The following is a 21,934-nucleotide window of genomic DNA, read 5'->3' on the forward strand; positions in this document are numbered from 1 at the left end:
CCTCTTCCCAAGATTGATGAGCAACATCTCACTGCAGAACGTCCCATGCAGTAGATCCCAGATTTGATCCTTAGACTCTCCAGCTCAAACCATCAAGTCATGGGAACTCATCCTTTATGCCTGTGACCCTAGAGAGCTGCTGCTGGACGGAGCAGACAATATTGAGCTAAATGGACATTCATTCTGAACTGGTACGAGTTGGCTTTCTATGCTCACAACCACACCATCCATTTAAAGCACTTTCTTCTTCTTCTTCTTCTTCTTCTTCTTCTTCTTCTTCTTCTTCTTCTATCACTCGTAGCCGAGTAAGATTGTCTTCCATAAACCCAGTTTTAACAGTAGTCCGTAAGTGACTGTGGAGGCCACTTCTGGATCCACATGTCCTTCCACAGTGGGGACATAGGTTTCCGGGCAGGAGTTGATCATGGTGTAAAGGTAAAGGTACCCCTGCCCGTCAGGGCCAGTCGTGACCGACTCTAGGGTTGCGCGCTCATCTCGCTCAAGAGGCCGGGAGCCGGCGCTGTCCGAAGACACTTCCGGGTCACGTGGCCAGCGTGACGAAGCTGCATCTGGCGAGCCAGCACCAGCACCGCACACGGAAACACCGTTTACCTTCCCGCTAGAAAGTGGTCCCTATTTATCTACTTGCACTTAGGGGTGCTTTCGAACTGCTAGGTGGGCAGGAGCTGGGACCGAACGACGGGAGCTCACCCTGCCGCGGGGATTCGAACCGCCGACCTTTCGATCAGCAAGTCCTAGGCTCTGTGGTTTAACCCACAGTGCCACCCGCGTCCCGCATGATCATGGTGAGGGTTTGCCAAACCTGCCTTCCTCTTAGCAAGTTTCTCCCTTTCGTCCAGAGTTCAAGTGTCTTCAAAGTCCATGACACCTTTGGGAAAGGCTGCTCTCCAGTTGAAGCTCTCAGGTCAGTGTTTCCCAGTTGTCGGTGTTTATACTAATTTTTTTAGATTTGACTTGATACAGTCTTTAAACCTCTTTTGTTGACCACCAGCATTACTCTTTCTATTTTTAAGTTCAGAATAGAATAGTTGCTTTGGAAGCCGATAATTGGGCATCCGCACAACATGACCAGTCCATCGAAGTTGATGTTGAAGAATCATCACTTCAACACTGGTGATCTTTGCTTCTTCCAGTACACTGGCATTAGTTTGCCTGTCTTCCCAAGTGACGTGTAAAATTTTTTGGGGACACCGTTGATGGAATCTTTTGAGGAGTTGGAGATGGCGTTTATAAGTGGGTCCATGTTTCACAAGCATACAGTAAGGTTGGTAGTACAATAGCTTTGTAAACAAGCATTTTGGTTTCCCTGCGAATGCCCTGGTCCTCAAACATTGCACTTCAATCGGGAGAAAGCTGCACTCGCAGAGCTCAGGCAATGCTAGATTTTGGCATCAGTGTTGGCCCTTGTCGAAAGATAACTGCCCAGGTAGGGAAAATGATCGACATTTTCCACAACCACACCATCCATTTAAAGCACTCTTATACCACTTTAACAGTCATTACTTCCCCCAAAGAGTCCTGAAAATTGTAGTTTGTTAAAGGTGCCAGTATCACAGAGCTACAGTTCCCAGCCTCCTTAACACACTACAGTCACCTGGATTCTCCATGACTGTTAAAGGGGCGTAGGAGTGCTGTAAACGAATGGGGTGGATGTGACCTGCGTCCACAACATCCTTCAGGAAACTCACTCAAGACCTATTGCAGAGTCAAGTCCTGACACCTCCCCTCCCTAATCCTAACAGCTTATTTTCAGATCCCAAACACATTACAGTTAGCACCTCCATTTATTTTATCTGCCATGTCATTAGTTAATGGTGGTGCGCTTGTTTGTCACAAAGTACAGCGGATTCAATTTCCTCCCTCCGCCCTCTGTCGAGACACAGCCAGGCAGCTTATATCTCTTTTGCAGCTGGTGCTTCAGGTTTCTGAGCAGAACTTTATCTCCCTGTTGCAAGCGAGATCTGTGTTGACAAGAAAGACCACTGCCATTTGTTAGAGTCTCTGCTGTCAGCGCTGACTGAGTATTGCTTTCCTATTCTCCCCTTAAGCAGAAGGATGTGTGTGAGTGAGCATTTGTGTGTTTTAAGTAAACAGCAAAAGAGGCTTTTATAGATATATTTTGGGTAGATGATAGAATTTGTCATTCCCCCAACTCCTTAGTTTTGAAGCAGTCAATCAGCACATTTATCTGTAGACTTTGATATCATTTGCCTTCTGGTTGTTGTTACAGCAGGTATATTCATCAGATGAATATACTTCCTTCGGAATATATGGATTGTGGTTTTTAAAGCTGATCAGTGATAGTTTACAAAACCTTCCCCCTCCCAACTCCCATATTTTAATGTTATTTATTATTATGCTTCTATCCTGTCCTTTAATCATCAAAACAACTTTGTGATATAGGTTAGGCTAAGAGATCCTGACTGTCCCAAGGTCACTCAGTGAGCTACATGGGTGAGTGAGGATTTGAACCCATGCCTGCTACGTCCTAATCCAGCACCCTAACCACTACACCACATGGACTCTCCTTGCTGTCATTCTCTTATTTATGGGCTCATTTATCCATTGTTTCTGTTATATTTCATGATTAAATATTGTGACTAAACTTATTCCTTGTTTAGTATGAACAACTGACACACTAAGAGTGAGTGTCAGGGGATCAATATTGTGGGGCACCTGCCAATCCCCACACCCACACGTAGGTGGCGCTGTGGTCTAAACCACTGAGCCTCTTGGGCTTGCTGATCAGAAGGTCGGTAGTTCGAATCCCCGCGACAGGCTGAGCTCCCGTTGCTCTGTCCCAACTCCTGCCAACCTAGCAGTTCAAAAGCATACCAGTGCAAGTAGATAAATAGGTACTACTGTGGTGGGAAGGTAAACAGCGTTTCTGTGCTCTCTGGTTTCTGTCCCGGTGTTCCATTGCGCCAGAAGTGGTTTAGTCATGCTGGCCACATGACCCGGAAAGCTGTCTGTGGACAAACACCAGCTCCCTTGGCCTGAAAGCGGGATGAGCGCCACAAACCCCATAGTCACCTTTGACTGGACTTAACAGTCCAGGGGTTCTTTACCTTACCTTTTTTACACCCAAATGGGGCCCATAGCCAATCCTTGAAGCCCTCTGGCCCTGCTCATCTGCCTCCTCACTGACAGGAGTGGAACTTGGCCATATACAACCCTGTATGAGGTCATTTGACACCCTGCCTTCAGACCTTGCAGTGCCATCTTAAGACGGGCTTTGGGAAGTGGCTTGAGGGCTTTGACAGGGTCCTAGAGCTCTCCTACCTCCTTCCCAATGCCTGATTAGCACTTGCCCAGCTTTGGGAAGGAGGAAGGAAGATTTTTTAAAAAAACAACAACAACACATTTATCACAAAGTCTCCTATCCTTGCACTGACATTGTCTCACCCACCTGTATATATGCCAGCACAACATTGCCATTTTGATGGGCAAACTAAGTTCAGTTTGGAAATAGTTTGAATAAACTTGATTATTTAATCCAAATGATGTCAGACAGAGAAATCCAAACCCCCGACCAGCAGCTCTGAGTGTGTTGGGGGGGGGGTTCATAGAATCATAAGAGTTGGAAGGAACCACAAGGACCTGCTCTCACTGCGAGAAGCCAAGCTACAGGGAACCAGGCAGAGGGCCTTCTCGGTAGTGGCACCTGTGGAACACCCACCCATCAGATGTCAAAGAGATAAACAACTACCTGACATTTAGAAGACATCAGGGAAGTTTTTAATGTGTGGCATTTTAATGTGTTTTTAATCTTTGTTGGCAGCCACCCAGACTGGCTGGGGAGACCCAGCCAGATGGGCGGGGTACAAAGAAATTGTTGTTGTTGTGTTGTTGTTGTTGTCATATTCCAATCCCCTGCAATTAAGGAATCTTTTGCCCAACATGGGACGTTTGTATGGGTGTAGGTGTCCCTCTGATCAGAACTGCTCAGTGACACCAACAAAGAAGTGCCCCAATATTCCTGCCTCAATGGTGAGCACAAGTTACTGCTGAAAGTACTATCCCTGCCAACAAATCATTCTATGATTTTACCAGTGTAAGAGTCTTTCAGTGTAGCTGCCCCTGTTCTGTGGAACAGGATCCCTGTTGAGATATGACATGTGCTCTCTGTTTGTACTTTCCAGAAATATTTCTGATTCAACAAGCTTTCCCAGCTGGGTTAAAAGGTCTCTCTGCCTTAGGTGCTTATTGTTTTCAAACCTATCTCTAGTTGTCCTTTTTGTGACTGTTTCAGAAGCTTATTTTTAGTTGTTATTATGTAAATCACATTTAGACTCATGTGGATGGCGACTTACAAATTAGCATCATGGCGAGATGCTAAGGCTTAAAGTCTTCTGGACAGCTCAGTTAAGCTCAGTATCCCAAATGCTGAAGCTGTTCACAAGGCAAGTGGCATGATTTGTAAAGGCAAAAGTTATTAATGACATCTGTTAAAAAGTTGATTAAATTGAGCTGATCTCTCCTGCTAAGTGAGGCTTGATGCTTTCTGAACTGAGCCAGCAAATGATTTACACTGCAGTCATATGAACGTCTACTCTGATCTAGGGATGGAAGAACTTGTCCATTTTGGTTCTCCCAGTTTTTTGTTTCTGCAGTCTTAAACTCAGTTCTTCACCTTTTTGCACCAATTGCCATTAGAAAAAAAAATCCTCTTGAAAACTCAACAGCATTCTAGTGTGAATCTATCCTAATAATCACATATTTGTATGCAATTTTGACAAATATACACATTTTTGCAAGCAATTTCCCCTAATATGATGAATTTGCATGTTATTTTCACTAACATGTGCATTTATATGTACACCTTGCCCTAATACGTGGATTTTTGTGGAAAACTGCACTGCAAGTTTGGAGAAATGTTAATTTTTAAGGATGCTGGTGCTATGGTTCAATTATTGTTTCATCAAGTATGAATTAGCTGTGCTCATCTTTAAATACAAACTGAATTGAATTCCATCTCCATCCCAAAGATGTGAGTGTCACTGAGTTCAGGGGGTAAGTGTGTATGGGATTACAGCCTTAATCCTATGTGTATGGCTTTCTTTTCATTCAGGCCTATTTAGGGGGAAAGAATCACTATATGATTCTACACTGCAAGAACACTAGTATTAACCATAATCTTATCTCTTTAAAAAAACAAAAACAAAATCATCTGTATAAATATAGCCCAATTTCAGTCAAAGTCAAGGAGGATCTCAGCATCCGAAAGCAGAGGATATAATACATACATCAACTGACCAAGAATAAGGTTTGATATCAGTAGAAAAATAAGTTGCAAATCTTGTTTCCTGGAACGTAAGTGAGGGCACACATTTCAAGGTGTAACTAATCTAAATCCCTTTTACAATAATAGAAAAATAACAGCTACAGCAGTTGTACTCTGGGTGTTGCTAATGGCTATGAAAATTGCCTATTCTTTGAAGATATTTGTCTCGACTGAGAGTGAGATGTGAGCAGGGAAGAGCTATAGATGATTAAAAGAGGAAAATGCTGAAGAGAAGCATGTTAAAAAGAAAAGGGGGGAAAAACACATTATATTATAATGGGAGGATTTGATTCATTAGCGCATGAATCTCTTATGCTCTCTTGGTATTCAGACCAATCATACCTCACAGCTGGCATTTAACACAAGTCATAGCTCTATTTGGTGAGCAAAATGTGAAAATAACTTTTCTGAGCTCTTCCCTAACATTTCAGTTCGTGTGGATCATTTATTATTGGCTCCCTTGGTACTCTTGGCTTGGTGGAGAAACAGGCAGTGGAAAGAGTAGATCATTACATTTTATTGTGTAGATTGCGGAGAGCTTCGCCAGCCACCATGAAACAACACATAACAATTATGCAAGCTGAATGGACCATAAATTAGGAACAAAAGCAGTCTCCTCGTGCATGCGCAGCCTTCGAAGTTAAGAAATCAGTTTCAGGTAGAATGTTCTAATGAACGCTGAACACAAGGTGAGAACTTGATTCACCCAAGTGTCCTCCTGTTGAAGTCAGTTGGATGACTTGGGAGTAAGTAGGATAAGCCTCTTTCAGTGGGTGGGATATGCTTTTGCTACAGCAAAATCAATGTGCATATCAATGTTTTTAGCTTTTATTTTGTTTTAGCTTTGCATTGGTCTTTAAGTTGCTTTAAGTTTACTTTTTGTAAAACGAGAGAGAGAGAGAGAGAGAGAGAGAGAGAGACTAATACAGTGGTACCTCAGGTTAAGTACTTAATTCATTCCGGAGGTCCGTACTTAACCTGAAACTGTTCTTAACCTGAAGCACCACTTTAGCTAATGGGGCCTCCTGCTGCTGTCGCGCTGCTGGAGCCCGATTTCTGTTCTCATCCTGAAGCAAAGTTCTTAACCTGAAGCACTATTTCTGGGTTAGCAGAGTCTTCAACCTGAAGAGTATGTAACCTGAGGTACCACTGTACATCCAATAAATAACAGCAGCAACATGGACTGAAGCCCAAATAAACAAGCTGAAAGGACTCCAAGTGTTGCCTGATGGATGGAAGGAAGGAAGGAAGGAAGGAAGGAAGGAAGGAAGGAAGGAAATGTCTTGGGACTGGCATCTAACTTGGGACTGGCATCTAACTGGAGTCTGATAAAAAAAGATGCTAGTTTCAGCAGTGTGTGTGTGTATTGCAGAGAACGTACACAAGTTGATGAATGTAGACATTCACATGTAAGTGCTGCCAATCCCCAATAACTTTGAGGAATGTCTTAATATAGATATGTATTCCTCACATTCCAGGCGTATGCTGTGGAATGCCAGCAACAATACTAAGATAGGTGTCATCATTCGGGAATGCATCTCTATGAGTTTTTGAACATTCACAAAAGTCGTCTGGTATTTTCAGCGCTGTCCAAATTTCTGACATCTACTGCACCATATGTGTGCATAACTATACTTGTTTAGGGAATGTGCCCCCTCCTTTTAAACTTAAACATTATAAAAGCAATGAAGAATAACACAAGCAAAATAAAAATAAAATGCAACAATAAAATAAATCTAGAACTACAGAAGCAGGTTGTTAAAAACAACAGAAAATGCTAAAACAAAAATGTGAGCAGCCATAAATTTCAAATAAATACACCTCTTAAATAATATATAGAAACAACAAGCAAAACTGCATATAACTAATGATTAAACGACATGTTTCAGAGTCCAATACTTCAACAAATTATTCATGAAAATGCCCTGAAAAATAAAAAAAAACCCAGCCTTAATCCTAGTGCCCAAAACTCAGCAATGAAAGTGCCTGGTGACCTTCTCATGGGTGTGCTTTCCATAAATGACGATGTGGGGCTATTCAGAGAATGAGCTCTGATGCCTGATCCAGTTCATTCATACAAGGAGTGAGCCACGTGACTTCGATTAGACATGAACAAAGGGTAAATTGGAGGAGTTGTCTTTCAGGAATTGCCAGTGGGTCCAGGTGAAGGCTTTGGCTATGAACACTAGGAAACAGCTTCACTGAGGGCTGTCTGTGCCAGCTGTGTCTTGCCGCCCCTTAGCTCCCCAGAACACCAGCTTACAATGTGCCGGGTCAGAGGGATAGGCACCCATTTAGTACTTTGAGGCCTGACTGATCTTCCTGGCCAATCATAGAACATGGGTAGGCAAACTAAGGCCTGGGGGCCAAATCTTGCCCAATTGCCTTCTAAATCCGGCCCGCAGACGGTCCAGGAATCAGTGTGTTTTTACATGAGTAGAATGTGTCCTTTTATTTAAAATGCATCTCAGGGTTATTTGTGGGGCATAGGAATTTGTTCATTTTTTACCTTTCCAAAATATAGTCTGCCTCCTCCCCACAAGGTCTGAGGGATAGTGGACCGGCCCCCTGCTGAAAAAAATCGCTGACCCCTGTCATAGAGCTTTGACAAAAAACAAGATCTCTTTGAGCATCATCAGGCCAAGCTTGGAGAAGATGAACCAGAACTGTTCAAATCCAACTGTTCCACTTGGAAATTGGAAGTTGCTGGTTTGGCAAAGATCCAGTGCCCCAACCATTTATCAGGACAGCTTACAACCATGTCCAGAGTCTGTTTCGGGGGCTTAATCTGGCCCACTGGTCAGTTTAATCCAGCCTCTGTGGCAGTTCATTTCCTGGGGTAAAATCCTAAAAAAACCCTCAACAACTTCAACCCTTAAAAACATGAAAAACTAAAAAAAGCTTTACAACTTCAATCATAAAAAAAGCTCTTTGGTCGGCCCTCATGGCCCTTCACTTCATCAAATCTGGCCCTCTTTGAAAAAAGTTTGGACACCACTGCTGTAGAGTGTGTGTCTGCATTCAGCACTTGGTTGCTGCCCAGAGTTGAGCAATATAGTCATATCATCTCTAAGACCAAATAATATAATTGACGTTGCAGTATTTCTGTGTCTCAACATAAGATGTTATGGACTCTGAGCCAGCAAACCTCAGGTTTGGGTACAACTGTCACCTGATGGATCTCCCAGTTCATTAATGTAAAGCAATGAACAGGATATGACCCCACTTTGCACAACTCCTATGCCGCAAACTGTATACGTCCACAAAAATTAAGGCGATATTTATCCATGATAAATACAAAATAGGAAGTACAAAGCACAAGGGGGCTCTTCAGTAGTTACTTCTAAAAATAGATGGTCTCTATGGCAATATTCCACTATGCCCTTGAAGGTGAAAGCAGTTTTGCTTAGCAGAAGCATCTCAACACAAATGATGGCTCTTTACTAGCTTGATGCAATTGCCACTGTCAAAGCTATATGCTCTTAAGCACACAGACTAGACAAATGGTCTTTAACACAACAACAACAACTTGCAGTAGACTGTTTAAAATGCATTTAATGTATTCATTACATTAATGGTAGCATGTTTTCAGCCCATGTATTAAGCTAGGTTTTGCTGGAGAGTTAAGTCACAACTAACTGATTTGCAATTTCAGGAACGTTCTGCTACGAAAATGGTTTAGCTTTAGAAAAAGCAAATGTGGACGGACAGACAAAATGGAGAGGCTGCAAACAAGTGCTGCAAACTCCTTTCTAAACCTAAAGCACTGCTGTCCTCATAGCAATGGATTCTTCTCCATTTTCTGACTCAAACAATTCTGGGAAAGGTACAATAATAGGACCTAAAATGTGTCTCTATGCACACCATGGCCTCCAATATATGTTTCAAAGAGCAGGCAAACTCTGTCACAAACCCCTGGAGATGCCACTCATTAGGGCTCCACATCCGGCATTTGTTGCTGAGAAGTACATCATTAAACCAGAATTCACTTCTTCCACATTGTTGCTTCCAATGTTCTGGTAAACATCATATGGAACACCTCCCATGCTATATCACAGAGAGAGGGAAGCTGTAGCCTTCCAGCTGTTATTAGATTCCATCATCATAGCTGATGGTCAGAAATGAAGGGAGCTATAGCCCAACAAGACCACAGGTTCCCCATCCCTGCTATAATACTTACTTATGAAGGGACAGGTAAAAGTTTCTGCCTGCGTCTCCTTTGCACTTCCCCTTATTGCTTAGCAGATGTTTATTTAGAGTTGCAAACCCCGATTAAACATATAGTTGTGTGACTACCACCTATGTTTGACAGCCCTGGGTCCATCCAAGTGGACTGGGGAAATCCTGGGTTGCATTAAATCATACACAGCAACTCCTGGATCGACCCAAATCAGCCCTATTCAGTTTGTGATCTGGGATTTGATCAGAACTGGTGCGCAGCTCTACTGTTGATTCCCCTGAGTGAACACTTTATGACTGAAGAATCAACTTCCAGAAATTAGAATGTTTATGAATGTTCCAGGACATCACAGGAGATTAGTCAATGGCTTCTGCAGCACTGCAAAGCAGTTAGGCAGGTAGGCAACATGTGAGAGTTCCTTATAAACATGGAAGATTTTATGTACATGCAGTACACTAAATCTTAATGAATATAAATACAGGAATTTGTTGTAGTTGTAATATCTTTCCCAAACCCTTTGGCTCTAAGTATCTAAGCATGTTAACAGTACATTAAAGGCTGACTTTGCTATTGCAGGAAACACTATACAGCATCAACCAAAGCTCAAAATGAAATTAAAGTGCAAGCTTCGACACTTGGGTGTATGCTACAAATGGACCAGATCAATTTGCTCAATATATTTAGTCCTACTAAAAATATACTAATAACCGTGTATGAGGGCCACAAAATGAGTTCATGAAAGGAAATGGAAACTTGCTTAAGAACTCTATCCACAATGCCTTTTTGGAGTTGCTTGCCAGCTAAAAATATGTATTTGCTGCATTAAGGATGCTTGAAGAATTCAGTCTTTGAAATGCCAATGCAAATGGACCTGATATGCACCTCTTGGACTAATGTGTGGATCAGAACTTAATTATCCACCAACTTTTACACTTCACAAATGTCCCAGCGCAGTTCTCAACTAAAAACAATAATAATCAAAATACCTTTAATAGTCTTTGACTTCCACTTTGGTGGAAACATGGGATCAAATTAGGTGTGTGCAACAGAACTGGCCAGATAATTTTTTACTGGCCTTATTCAAATTCTTTAGGCTTCCCGCAAAATTCCCCAAGTGATTCACCTGATGGAGAACTCCTAAATTCACATCACATTTCAATTTTGGCAAAATGTCAGTGTCAAGCACCTTCTATCAAAGAAATGCTGGTGCTGAAAAGATTGAAAAAGTAACAAGAGCCAGACATTCAAGAGGTGTAGGAACACTAGACAGGTTTTATATGGAAAATTGAGAGATTGAAGAAGGCCACTCCACCCGCTACAGTCACTCTCATTGTCTAGGAAATACATTCCATCATTAAAGTGACGAATACCCCATCTGCACTATGCATTTAAAGCAGTATCATACCTGGGAATTGTAGTTTGTTAAGGGTGTGGAGAATTGTTAAGAGATCACCATTCCCCTTACAGATCTTTAGTTTCCAGAGTGGTTTAACAGTCAATGTCTCTTCCCAGGGAACTGTAGGAACTGTAGTTTTGTAAGGAGAATAGGGGTCTCCTAAGAACTCTCAGCACCGTTAACAAGCTGTCTTTGGGGGAAGCCGTGACTGTTTACAGTGGTATGATACTGCTTTAACTGTATGGTACAGATAGTACCTTAAGGCTTAGCGATCAAGGGCATTGAACGTCTACAATCAGAACATCATCGTGAGTGTGGGAAAACTTTGTTCTTGCTTCAGAAAGAAAACTGATCCATTTTCCAAAGTGAGGTGTAGCTTAGATTGCTGTGCCCAAGTACAAATCAGCTATTTTGTTCATTAGAATAGTTTCCTTCCTGCATAACCTCCCTGCAATATGGAACAAGTTCAACCTTGTCCCCTTGCCCTTTCAATATATATTCTCAATATGTATTCCCAGTTACATCACATCTTTTGATAAATGTTCTGAACATTAGTATTGACAGAGCAGGTTGTAGATATTTACTAGAACTCACGATGGGGAGAGAGGGGGAATTTATTTACCTTCTGCATTTCTGTGACATCTCTTCCCTGCAGCACTTTGATATCCCAAGAGCTCTTCCTCTCCATTATGAGACATTTTCATATCGGCTGAACACTGTAAGTCTTTGACAGATTAGCAAAGGCAAAACAAAGTCTCTGAAGTATGTTATGTTTAGAAGGCGATGAACCTGCAGAACAAAGAGTGGCATCCACTGCCAACCCCGGCTGAATCATTACATGCCTCAGCCTTCGGTCCTCCTGAAAGTGTAAAAAGCAATGACTACAGACTTTATTATGCAAAATGCATGCTACACCACTATTCACTCTGAGAATAGAAATGCAGGTTTCCTGTTCTTTGTTATGTTAGCTGACAAAACTGTTAGTATTTATCCACTTCTCTTTTGCCAATCCCTGCAGTGCTGGGAAAGTTGTACTCCTAATTGTGAGTGTAGGTGAGGTGCTTCACAAAGTCCAGAGACTTGCGAAGATAAGCCGGTATGCCTGCAGGTGTACTTGTGAGTGCATGTGGCAGGGGGCGGGGAAATGGGACTGTGCTTACTGATCTACATACACTATCACTACACCGCAGCATCCCCCAATGTGCTGCTCATTACATTACTTGGACTACAATTCCCATAATCCACGACCATGTTTTTGACTATAATTCCCATCATCCATTTACCATTGCCCATACTGGAATGGAGCTAATGGGAGCTGTAGTCAGTCCATAATATCTGAAGGACACCAGATTGGGTATGACTCCTGTACCCTCTGTTGCTCAGAATGTTTTACTAGCTTCTGGTCCATTATCACCTACTTGGTGCCGTGACTGAGAAGTAATATTGAACACTGTCATCACCAGTCATATTCTGATTTTATAACTATTGAAGGGCTGATATTTTAGTGTTGCTGTGCCTACACTTCAGAGCTCTCTTCCTGTGGCCATTAGTCAGGCACCTTCACTATTTTGTTTTAATAAAAAAGTTCCTTCCAGTGGCACCTTAAAGACCAACTAAGTTAGTTCTTGGTATGAGCTTTCGTGTGCATGCACACTTCTTCAGATACACTGAAACAGAAGTTGCCAGATCCTTCTATATAGTGAGAAGGTGGGGAGGGGTATTACTCAGAAGGGTGGTGGGAATGGGTGATTGGCAGATAGCTGAGATGAGCCTGTAGACGACTCTTAACGACTGCAATAGGTCTTACAGGAAAAGGCAAGGGGTGAGAAGGTGAAAAATGGCTTAGTCATGTATAATGAGATAAGAATCCAATGTCTTTGTTCAGACCAGGTCTCTCCATGGTTTTAAGTTTGGTAATGAGTTGCAATTCAGCAGCTTCTCTTTCCAGTCTATTTCTGAAATTCCTTTGTAGTAAAACAGCTACTTTGAGATCTTGTATAGAATGTCCTGGGAGATTGAAGTGTTCTCCTACTGGTTTCTCTGTTTTGTGATTCTTGATGTCAGATTTATGTCCGTTTATTCTTTGGTGTAAGGTTTGGCCTGTTTGTCCAATATAGAGAGCTGAAGGACACTGTTGGCATTTGATGGCATACACAATGTTAGACGATGAGCAATTAAATAGTCCCGAGATGGTATGTGTGATGTTGTTGGGGCCAGTAATGGTGTTGTCCGGGTGTTGTCTTTAAGGTGCTACTGGAAGGAACTTTTTTTATTTTGACTATGGCAGACCAACACGGCTACCTATCTGTATCTTCTTTTAAACACCTGTTTTTATTTCAGCAAGTCTATCCTGCATATAGCTTAGTTTTTTAATGTTTTGCGAATTTTATCAGTGTTTCATTGATAATTATTTTAAGTACACATTTTTTAACATTTTGGAAGCTTTTAGCTGCATTTTACAGATAATTTTGCTGCGTCTCATGATTAAATGGCCTATAAACCTTTCTTAATAAATACAAATAAATTGATCACATGGCCATCCTAAGTGCCCCAGTTCCCGGTATGATTCCATTTACAGTGGTACCTTAGGTTACAGTTGCTTTGGGTTACAGACGCTTCAGGTTACAGACTCAGCTAACCCAGAAATAGTACCTTGGGTTAAGAACTTTGCTTCACGATGAGAACAGAAATCGCGCAGCTAAAGTGGTGCTTCAGGTTAAGAACAGTTTCAGGTTAAGAACGGACCTCCGAAACGAATTAAGTTCTTAACTCGAGGTACCACTGTACAACTGTACAGTTGCCAGCTCTTGAAATAAAAGCTTCGGACAACTGGGTAGGAAAGGGGCAGACTCCAGACTATATGAACCCAAAGCCTAGCTATTTTGGTGTGTCCAAGAATAGCACAAACATCACGGTGACACAAACCCTGTCAGTGGCAAGTCAAGCAAACACTTTGCCCCTGGTCACACTTCCAGAGTTACTGAAATGCCCCCTGATTTCACAACCTGTAGGTTTTGAGGGACATTTTGATTCTCATTTTTACCGGCAGAATGCTGCAAAAACCTAGCAATAAACAAGCAATAACAGACTGGTACAGAAATGGGATGGGATTGACCTATGACTGGCATTACAGAAATGGATGGGATTAGGTTATGGACACTGGCTTCATGAATGGCTTTATAGGGGAGAAAGACGGTTGGGTTGGTCTGCTTCCATTTCATGTCAACTTTAAACAGACTGATCCACCCATCGCTTTTTCCCATTGGGATTCATGTCCTGATGAGCCAGGAGTTGGCAAGTCACTTTTAAATCTGGACCAGTTAATGGGAAGACAGAGCTCTAGACTCTGCCTGCCAGGTCTTGAGATAGAATTACTGAAGACAGAGAATATCTGAAAATTCGAGAGGTGGTGGGCTTAATCACTACCAACTTCTATGCATTTAATTCTTTCTGCTGCTTGAAGGGGAAATGCTTTGTGGTTTCCTGGGAAAGAAGAGGCATGTAACAGCTCCCTAAGGCACCATGTTTCCTGGGAGGTGATTAGGTCAGCAGGCTCTCAGGTCCTCTTGAGGTCAACTTTAATACAGAGAGAACGAGTGTATGAAAACTGTAATCGAGAAGGCTTTTCATCACAGCTTGTATCATGGAAAATTGACCATTACACCGAATAAGGCAACAGGGACATCTCCTTGCTGCAAGCTTTCCTGGAAAAGGTTATTAGGAAATATTGATTAGAAGTAATAATTACAATATGTTGGTCATAATGGCTTGACTAGAGGGAAAATAACTAAACAATTCATCTTTGGATTCCCTTTAAATTATTGTCCAGAAAACAATAGGGAAGTTTTTAATGTTTGATGCTGTATTGTTTTTAATATTCGGTTGGAAGCCACCCAGAGTGGCTGGTGAAACCCAGCCAGATGGGCGGGGTATAAATAATAAATAATAAATTATTATTATTAGAGCATTCTGCTAAAATGAGCTATGGAGTATACATCTCACTATGGTGGATATGTGCTTGCTACTAACAGTGCAAACCAATACTCTACTCAGGAGTAAGCCCCACTGAGTTGAATGGAACACCTCTCTCTCACACACAAATCTGCAGGTGTGTGTAATTCTGTCCTGCTCTCTAAACACAAAAGTGCCAAATGCCCTTAGTCTGCAAAGTTATGAATATATTTCAGAAAAGAAAATGCTTCTTTGTAACAAATTAATTGAGGTCTTTCATTAAACATGAATACACCTTTTGAAAAAATAACTGCATAGGCACTAATTGCTAAAATGAAGTGCATTACAATGTTGCCTTCCTTGCTTTTTTTTGAAGTAAAAAACCCCTCTCTTTTTTCATTTTTTTGCCAAGGGATATGGTGACTGTACTCCCTTTACGAAAAAGTTAATTAGAATTAATTCAGAATCTGATTGAAATTATACTGAGGCATTTGTAATTCCTTCAGAATTTTTCGTAAGGGTTGGCCCTGAACATTGAAACCACACTTTTCTTAATGCACAAACTAAACCTTTCCAGTAAGAATAATTGTTTTACATAATCATTTTATATAATAATGTCAGTGGGAATCTCTCCTGCTGTCCTGCCTCATGAAATTGATAAATTCAACTAATAAAGAATCAAAAGACTTGGCTGTGAATTTTCAGAAGAGCTAAGGTGGGGGCTTTGTTGTGAAAGGAGGTTCACAGCTTTTCTCATATAGTGCTGCTGCTTTCTTTTGTTTTCTTTTTCTTTTTCACAGTGCAATGGTTCTAATCAGCCATGAAGCTCTGTACACACAGGGGCTCCCTAGCGCTCTTCAACATCAGAGGATGCTTTAGGTGTCAAAAAAAAGGATGGGGGGGGAGATTACATGTGGCAATCCAGGCTTCATTTAACATATATTCCACAAATCTTAATACTCAGCAGTATAAATACCTAAAATGTCATTTACCTCAAGTAAATATTGCAGAGCAGAGGTTCCCAAACTTTGGTCTGTGGGCCACCAGTGGTCTGCAAACTTCATTTAGGTGGTCCATGTCATATCTGTGGGTGTTTTTTTGTCTGAATAGGGGAGATAGCACACCCATCACATTGGATATTCATAGTGATTTTCAGTTGTATTTCTATTGCTTCTTTTATTTCTTATATTGCATCTTTATTTGAATTCTAGTCGCACCTAGACTGCTGGCATCATCATCTACATTGTGTGGCACTAGTGTATGTGGGCGGTTGTGTGCCTTATTTTACAAAGTATTGGGTTGTCTCTATGAATGACTGCCAGAGGAAACTCCTCTAATTCAGAGAAGATGGCCACGTGGCCCTGCAGATGTGGTTTAACAGCCTCAGCCAGTGCGGCCTACAGTCAGAGATGATGGAAGTTATAGTCCAACAACATCTGGAAGGCCTCAGGCTTTCCACCCCTGATCCAATTAAAGTAGCCCTTTATTTGTTACTTGGATCAAGCTTGGTTTAAAGAAGAACCATCTCAATAGAGAGTAGAGTCCTTTGAAGCTGCCTATCCACAATTAGTACCTGTCTAGCAGAATGATAGACACCTGGTCACAGTCTTTCTCACTTTGGGGAGATGTAATTATATTCCAATTTTAGTAATTATTCCTAAATTTGCATCTATACATATAAAGTAGCACATACAAATGTGACCCAGATCTCTGTCCTCTTTTTTGGGGTGATGTATTTCCTCTCTTTTTTTGGCAATGTGTAGGCCAACGTGCACATGGAGTCAGCATGGGGCCTTCTGGGTATGTGTAGACTCCAACTCCCAGCAGGTCTAGCCAGCATTGCCAATGATCAGGGATGAAGGGAATTGCAGTCTGACTATATCTGGAGGGTACCATACTGGTCCATTCCAACACAGGGTTCTTTAGCAGATTCCACCAAGACCTCCTGACACTCGCCAGTGAGGTTATGCAATTCCCCCTCTCTCAGTGTTGTCTTATATCCTAGTAGCCACTTCACTGGCTGCTACCAATGAATGCTTGCCTGCTTCATTTAGATATTGTGAAGGTATTGACGGTTGTTGGTCATTTGATTACTGAGAGAAAAGGAGCTGGTAGAGAGGAAGAAATATTAAGCCAATTTCAAATAAAAGGCATTGGTGGGGGGGAGGACAGAAAAGAGAAAAGTCTCGGTGCTGATTGAGCTACTGTGCTGCATGTATATTAATGACATTATCCTTGCACAGTGACACATCCCATAGTACAAGAAGCATTTTGCATCAATCGTTGTCAGCCAGGTTTTCATTACAGTATTTACGAAAGCACTGCGTATCTTGAGCTGAATACAATTCATATTTTATGTATTCCTTTTTTATGATCGTAGGCACTGGCAATTATTAACACGCGGTGTCTCAGCACAGGAAATAGAAGAGCTCAATGTTGATTTAAAAGAAAGGGCTACTGTGCCATGTTCTCTTATCTGCTTCCGAGCAGATAGAAGGAGCCCAAGCAGTTTAATCTCAGAGCAAAACCAATCCTAGTTTTCCCCTCAGGTGCTGCATGCACAAAAAGGCAATAAAACAAAATAAAACGCTCCCACCCACCGAAACACCTATCTAAATAAATTGATGTCAGTATGAAATGTTCATTACTAATGTGATGCTAAATGAAGAGACTATTTCTTTTTACCAGACAGGTGAGGAGACACCATGGAAATAAGAGCAATGCAAACAAAAATATGAGGAAATTATTATGAACTCCTTTACCAGTCTTCCTACTCAATGAAGGAAGTCAGGTGTGCAGCCAGTAGGGGTTGCGGTTGGGGGAGAGGCTGGCACATGCTGCCCCATCTTCCCTCCACACTCGCCCACTCCCATTTCTTAATGCCTGGACAAAGCCTCTCTGTCTTTCTCAAGATAAGGATTTTCTTCACAGGGAGGTGCAAGGACTGGCAAGTTGGATGGTGAAATGGAAGGAAAGATGTAGGAGATAAGAGGCTGTTGAAAGGCTAATCCTGGTGAGTCTGCCATGATGAAGGGTTGGTTGGTTTTGCGTGTTCAGACCCAGAGACCTCCCCCCTAAATAAAGACACACTTGACTCAAATTTTAGTTTTGGTTTTTAGCAGATTTTAGGCCACAGCTTTATTGATTACAGAAGGTGAGTGGTTGCATAGGCTCTGGTTCGACTAGCTCCCTGCACCTTGCAGGCAGCACTGACCCAGGGCACCAGCATAAGTCAGCCAAGGGTGAACACCAGGGTAGGCAAAAAGCCGGGAACAGACTATGTTCACCACCCAGATGCCCCCCCTGGACTCAGGCATGGACACAACCCTCTCTCAGGGGTTGACCAAACCATTTGAGTCCCTGTCCCAATGACAGACGACACACGACGGCATAGCAAGGTCAATCACAAAATGCCCTAAAAGTAGGGAGAGGTAGGCAGGTGTTCCGAATGCACGAGCCGAAAGAGGAAGCTCTGGGTCACGTGCATAGGTATATATAGGTCCCCCGATCTGTTTGGACTGCGCCCCATTGGCCAGATTGAACCCAACATCGAGGGACCTACCAATCGGGTGTTGTGGCTGTTGAATCTTACCCACCCACAACACAGGAGGCTGGTCTCTAGGTCTCATCACAACACGTGCCCTCTTTAAGGGAAGACACGATTTAGCATGTCAGTGGCTGGGGCCTAGTGAGCAGCATGTGGAGCCAACTGAAGTAAAATCCTAACTGTCTGCTGTATAACTTCCTCTTCCCTGGTATCTCATTATAATGTCTGGCAGAATGTGACTGACCTTTAACAATAGGGCCATGACTGTGACCTCATAATGTAGCTGTCTGTCAAATATAATTTCAGGATTTGTTATTTTTTCATCAGGTACATTCTACTCTCAGTGCGCCCCCTCTTGCTTTCTGGTGAAAATATATCCGGAGATTTAAATGCAGTTAGGTTTAAAGCTTAATGGATATTATAAGGTAAATTGAAAAGAATATTCTATCCAAGATTTGAGGACATTGACTTATTAATAAGACTTTGTAATGAGACAGCTTTGCACTACTTTCTGATTCTAGCGGCTGTCTGACTTGGGCGCCTGGCATACATTTTGCTAAATCCAGTATTAAAGCTTCAAAACTGTGTTCTTCCATTTCCAAATGAAAGGTGTTAAATGGAGGTTATTTTTCAATTAAGCCATTTCTCTTTCAGAGAAATGTATGACTGGGAGACAGACCAGTAAAATATCTCTCTCTCTCTCTCTCTCTCTCTCTCTCTCTCTCTCTCTTTTTAAAGGGACATCCTTACAATGGCCAGAGCCTGTAGAAAGCAGAATCGAACTCCCTGCTTGTCAGCTGATGAGCAATCTAAATTCATTCTTGATTTTTGCAGAGATTGGCGGCACCAGTGATCTCCCCACGGGAAACTCACTTGTGCAGCTGAACCAACCATGACTGAACTCCCCGCCCATCAGCTGATGTGTGGGGAGTTCAAACCTCCTTTCTCCAGGGATTGGCTGTATAAGCAGCCACCCTCCTTCATCTCTGCTTACCCACAGACACCTAATGATGTCAGGTGTGCAGCAGATGGGCATTATCTGGGCAAAGGCAGATTTGGGGCAGCATGTCTGGTTCTACCACACTGGGTGCTGAGCCTGGGGGGGTGCTGCAAGGAACTGCAACTATAACATAGTGAATTGAGAGGAACAGAAGGCAAGAGGTGGGGATTATCGCCTCGCACAGTGCGCTGCTGAAATTTGAAAAACCAAAGTCTGCACCTGATTTTAGGGGAAATGGCCTAGTAGGCAAAATGGAGAGGCAGAACAGGTTAAATGTGCCCCACAGGCAGAGGCTCCCCACCCCTGTCCAAGAGGTGGTGTCAACTGAGATTATAATCTTTTGTATTGGTAGTGAATGGCCAGCTGGCATTTCTACAAATCACTGAAGATGCATGTCCAATGGATTTTGATGACTAGAAGTAGTAATGGGGTTGGTTTTTGAATGGGGGGGGGAGGGTGTGGAAATGAATGTTTCTGATTTGGAATCCTCAAGCCCTTGACCTTAGTTTTCACCTCTTCCCTTACCACTCAGATATACTCGGCACCAGCAGTGATGAAACAGTTGGAAAGGGTCTTCCATTGTGCTAAATGCTATTGCAGAAGCATCTTAGGGACCATGACCCCTGGGAACATTTGATGTTAGTCATACTCAGGAAAGACCCACTGAAAGTAATTTACATGACTAACTTTGGTCCATTCATGTCAGTTGGTCTATTCTGAGTACAACTTTGTCAAGCACAACCAATTGTTTGTTTTGATAGGTGGTATTTGGTTGGTGTGTGTGTGTGTGTTGGCTGCTGATTAATCATTGATATCGGAAAGAAGGCAGGTCATAATGCCAGTATTATTATTTTGACAGCTGCCATTAGACGAGTGTACATATTTTATGCCAATACGCAGGAGGGATGTCCATGCCTTATACCAATTCAGACCGCTGGCCTTTCTGTCTCAGCATTCTCCATACTGACTTGGCAGTGGCTTTCCAGAGTTTCCAGATAGCTTTTTCCAGCCCCACATGGGGATTGACAACTGTGCTTCCTTAAGAACCTTTCCCCAACAGATGCCAAAAAAACTAAAGTACTTGCATGCTAAAATAAGTTTGCACATTCAACATGTAAATCTGATTTAAAATTTTTTTAAAATAGTGTTAAAAATTTGGGTTGTGAATTGGGAAATTTCAGTAAATTTAAAATATTTTTGAATATTTCTTCCAGTTCTGGTTTCATTTGTGTCTAAATAGCCTAACTCTGTTAGGCTCATTGTAAGTCGTTGTGAGATAGTTTTAGTCCAGTAATAGGAATTCTGAAACCTGAAGCCTTGTTTTAGCTTGGGAAATTCATGTTACTTGGTTAAACTTTGCTCATAAAGCATTTGCCGGAGGATGATTAAATGGCCAGATTGTTTTCATTCTTTCTTCAGGGATGTCTTGCTCTCAGTCATTTTGTCATAAAAATTAAGAGCCAAATCAATTAAAAGATAGTTAGGGGGTGTTATTTTCCCCTTTCTTGTCATAAGCACACAACTTGCCCTTTTTGTAGGTCTTCTGATTTTACGGTTGTGGAATTGAACATTTGAGCTGAGGGATAGTTCCACTCATTAACATGACAGCTAATGAACAGGTCTTTGCCAGCGTATTCCTTTATCTGGATCCCAACAGTTGTTCTCTGTCTGGGAGGAGAAGCATGAACATCGGCAGTCCATCAAACCATGTTTAGAAGGGTGAAGGGGGAGAAGGATGTTTTATTTAAAAACACACACACAAAAACACTATACTATGCAGGGGTGAGTATTTCGAGCAACTCTGTTTCTTCTAACCCCTCCCCCCCCTTTTCAATAATCGGTAGCTTTCTTTCCAAAGCTCATTCTTTGAACTGTTACTAGGAATTTGATTTTGGGGATACAGTCCTTGAAAATAGATTAATCATATATGAATAAGTGCATTTGGTTATTATCATTTTCTTGAAGTGCTTTTAAATTATAATGTCAAAAACAAAGGGCATGATCCACCTTATTTTTTAGGTCATTATTGATCTTGTTAATCTCACATAAAGGAGACTTCCAACTGCTTTAACTTTGGGTGGGTTACACTTATACCCATACATATGGGGCTGAGTCAATTGTTTAAGACCACCTACAAATGTCCAGCTGAGATGCTTAATCCAGAATGTAGCTCTTAATGCGATTTGGTCAGGATGGAACATCTGAAGATGCCGTCTACTAAGTCAGAACATTTGCACATGTCCTTTGGATGTTTGTACATGTACAAGCATTTGTTCATATAGCCTCTGACTCACCAAGGTCTCGGGCAAAATGTCTTTCCCAGGTAGTTGTGGTCTACTATCTGTTGATACCAGGGACATGCCCAGGGACTTTCTGCATGCAGAAGCTCTCACCCTACCACTTAAATGTGATGCAATGCAAGGAGGTCAAATTGATAAACAGGGCATTAGAGTTTGTGTCAGTGATGATGATATCAATGAGTTACGTTGGGCTATTTTTGAGAAAAGTGGCAGATGCGTGCATCACTCTCACAACATTCTGATCATGCCTCTGAC

General features: G+C 42.0%; 1 protein-coding gene across 4 annotated transcripts in view; it reads left to right on the plus strand.

Moving 5' to 3' along the window:
- Positions 1-21,934, plus strand: part of CCSER1 (coiled-coil serine rich protein 1) — a 704,602-nt gene that overhangs the window by 672,702 nt on the left and 9,966 nt on the right. The window contains exon 11 of one of the 4 annotated variants that reach the window (XM_083458657.1): positions 4,948-4,972. The exons of the other annotated variants lie outside the window; for them this stretch is intronic. Within the exon in view, the coding sequence (XP_083314783.1) occupies positions 4,948-4,957 (10 nt within the window). The 3' untranslated portion in view covers positions 4,958-4,972. Of the gene's footprint in view, positions 1-4,947; positions 4,973-21,934 lie in introns of those variants that run through there. 4 annotated transcript variants of the gene reach the window in all.

This window comes from Podarcis liolepis (genome assembly GCF_965112155.1).
Source record: "Podarcis liolepis genome assembly, chromosome: 9".
Lineage (NCBI taxonomy): Eukaryota > Metazoa > Chordata > Lepidosauria > Squamata > Lacertidae > Podarcis > Podarcis liolepis.